The 1,733-nt window shown below is 35.9% G+C and overlaps 1 protein-coding gene across 1 annotated transcript in view; it reads left to right on the top strand.

The window, feature by feature from the left end:
- gaa2 (alpha glucosidase 2) overlaps positions 1 to 1,733 on the top strand; it is a 21,420-nt gene that overhangs the window by 17,371 nt on the left and 2,316 nt on the right. The window contains exons 19-20 of the mRNA XM_014015837.1: positions 578 to 742; positions 1,258 to 1,404. Coding sequence (XP_013871291.1) covers positions 578 to 742; positions 1,258 to 1,404 — 312 coding nt within the window. The remainder of the gene's footprint in view (positions 1 to 577; positions 743 to 1,257; positions 1,405 to 1,733) is intronic.

Genomic DNA, 1,733 nt, shown 5'->3' with positions numbered 1-1,733 from the left:
GACCTATACAATTTTTTTTTCCTTTTGATTTTTAACCTGGATTACTGAGATGCATCAGGATGCAATAATATAATTCCTGAAATACAAATACTTCTTAAGTACAAGCCTTTTGTTTTAATAATTATGTCCTGCTGGAGTGTGACATGATTCGTTTGTGTACAAACTAATACGGTATCAGAATTTTATATATTTATACTTCTCATTCAACCACAATTAAATTCACTCTATCTAGGAGGCACAATTTGTATGGATAGTTTTTATTTTTTACAACAAGCTGGAATGAAAACAAGCAAAAATTAAATAAAAGTAACGACTTTATACTTCTTGCTTTTTAAAAAAAATGTAAGGAGCACAAAGTACAGATAGCTGTGTGAAAATGTAAGAAGTAGAAGTAAAAAGAAGGCTGAAAAATAATTACTCAAGTAAAGTACAGATACCCAAAAATTCTACTTAAATACAGTAAAGAAGTATTTGTACTTAGTTACTTTACAACTCTGATGATATTCAAAAATTTGAGTCTAAATTAAGCCTTTTTTAGTCTTAGTTCTTACTAATATTTCTGTTTGTGTGGGAACAGGCTCCAAACCTGACTCTGTGGGTCAGCACCGGTCAGCCCCTGCACCTGGTCTCGGCTCTTTCGATCAACGGTTCTGCTGCTGGAGATCTGTTCTGGGATGATGGAGAGACCATGGACACCTTCGAGACCAACCAGTACACCTACATCATCTTCAACGTCACCCAGGTTTTCACGCTCGATTTTTTCCACCGCCTCTCCCATCCATCTGGAATCACGATCCGATTTGGATCAGAAATCCAGTTGATAGTTTGGACCAACTGTGCTCTAGTTTGTTGAAACTGTAAAAGAAGTTGGAAACAGAATATTCTGGTCAGGAGCTGCGAGTCATCCTACACTCATCGAAAGCTTTTGACCTTGTTTACAGAGAAATCTCAGTTTGTAATTTAAAGAAATGATGTTTCATTAAACAGTCCTGACATTTCATTTGAAATTATTGTCTTTTTACGCAATTAAACATGTCAGGTTAATTCTCTTTACAGAAAACTGTTTTGTCAATTTTTATACTATTAACATTTTTTACTGTTGGGATGTAACTGTGCTCCCTGTTAAATTAAGGCTAATCCAAACATTCAATACAACATAAATGAAAAGACATGTAAAGTTCAGATGTGTAATGTTCATATTTAGTAAACGTATATAATAATTTGATTAAATATTACTTACCTATTTTTTTTTCTCAGAATGTGATGAYATCCCAGGTGCTCCACAGCCAACAAGAAGCCACGTTCATCTCTGTCGCCTCAGCATCTTTCTACGGTGTCCAGGAGAGGCCAGACAAAGTGCTGGTGAATTCCCAAGAAGTACAGTTCTCCTACAGAGACAACCAGGTGAGGAGGGGAGGTGTTGTGTACAAACATTTTTAATAAATGAGCTTATCCAAGAAAGAGCAAGGAGTTGGGCTAAAATAAGCACAAAAGGTAGAAGCCTCAAACGAGCCAGAAGTTCACCATCAGATTGCCCTCCTAACCCTATAATTATAATCCAAACGACTTGTCCCAAGAACCAAAATCCTGGTAAACAGAACCGTCCCAAACCCGGCTAACAATCACAGCTATTAAAGGGACAATATTATGTGTTTCTCAGGCATACATTTAAACACTATACCATAATAAAGTATCTATGTCACCTTTAGCTGTTATTAAAATGCTGTTTTTAT

The sequence above is a fragment of the Austrofundulus limnaeus genome, unplaced genomic scaffold, assembly GCF_001266775.1.
Source record: "Austrofundulus limnaeus strain Quisiro unplaced genomic scaffold, Austrofundulus_limnaeus-1.0 Scaffold135, whole genome shotgun sequence".
Classification (NCBI taxonomy): Eukaryota; Metazoa; Chordata; class Actinopteri; order Cyprinodontiformes; family Rivulidae; genus Austrofundulus; species Austrofundulus limnaeus.
This window is presented reverse-complemented; position numbering and strand designations above follow the sequence as displayed.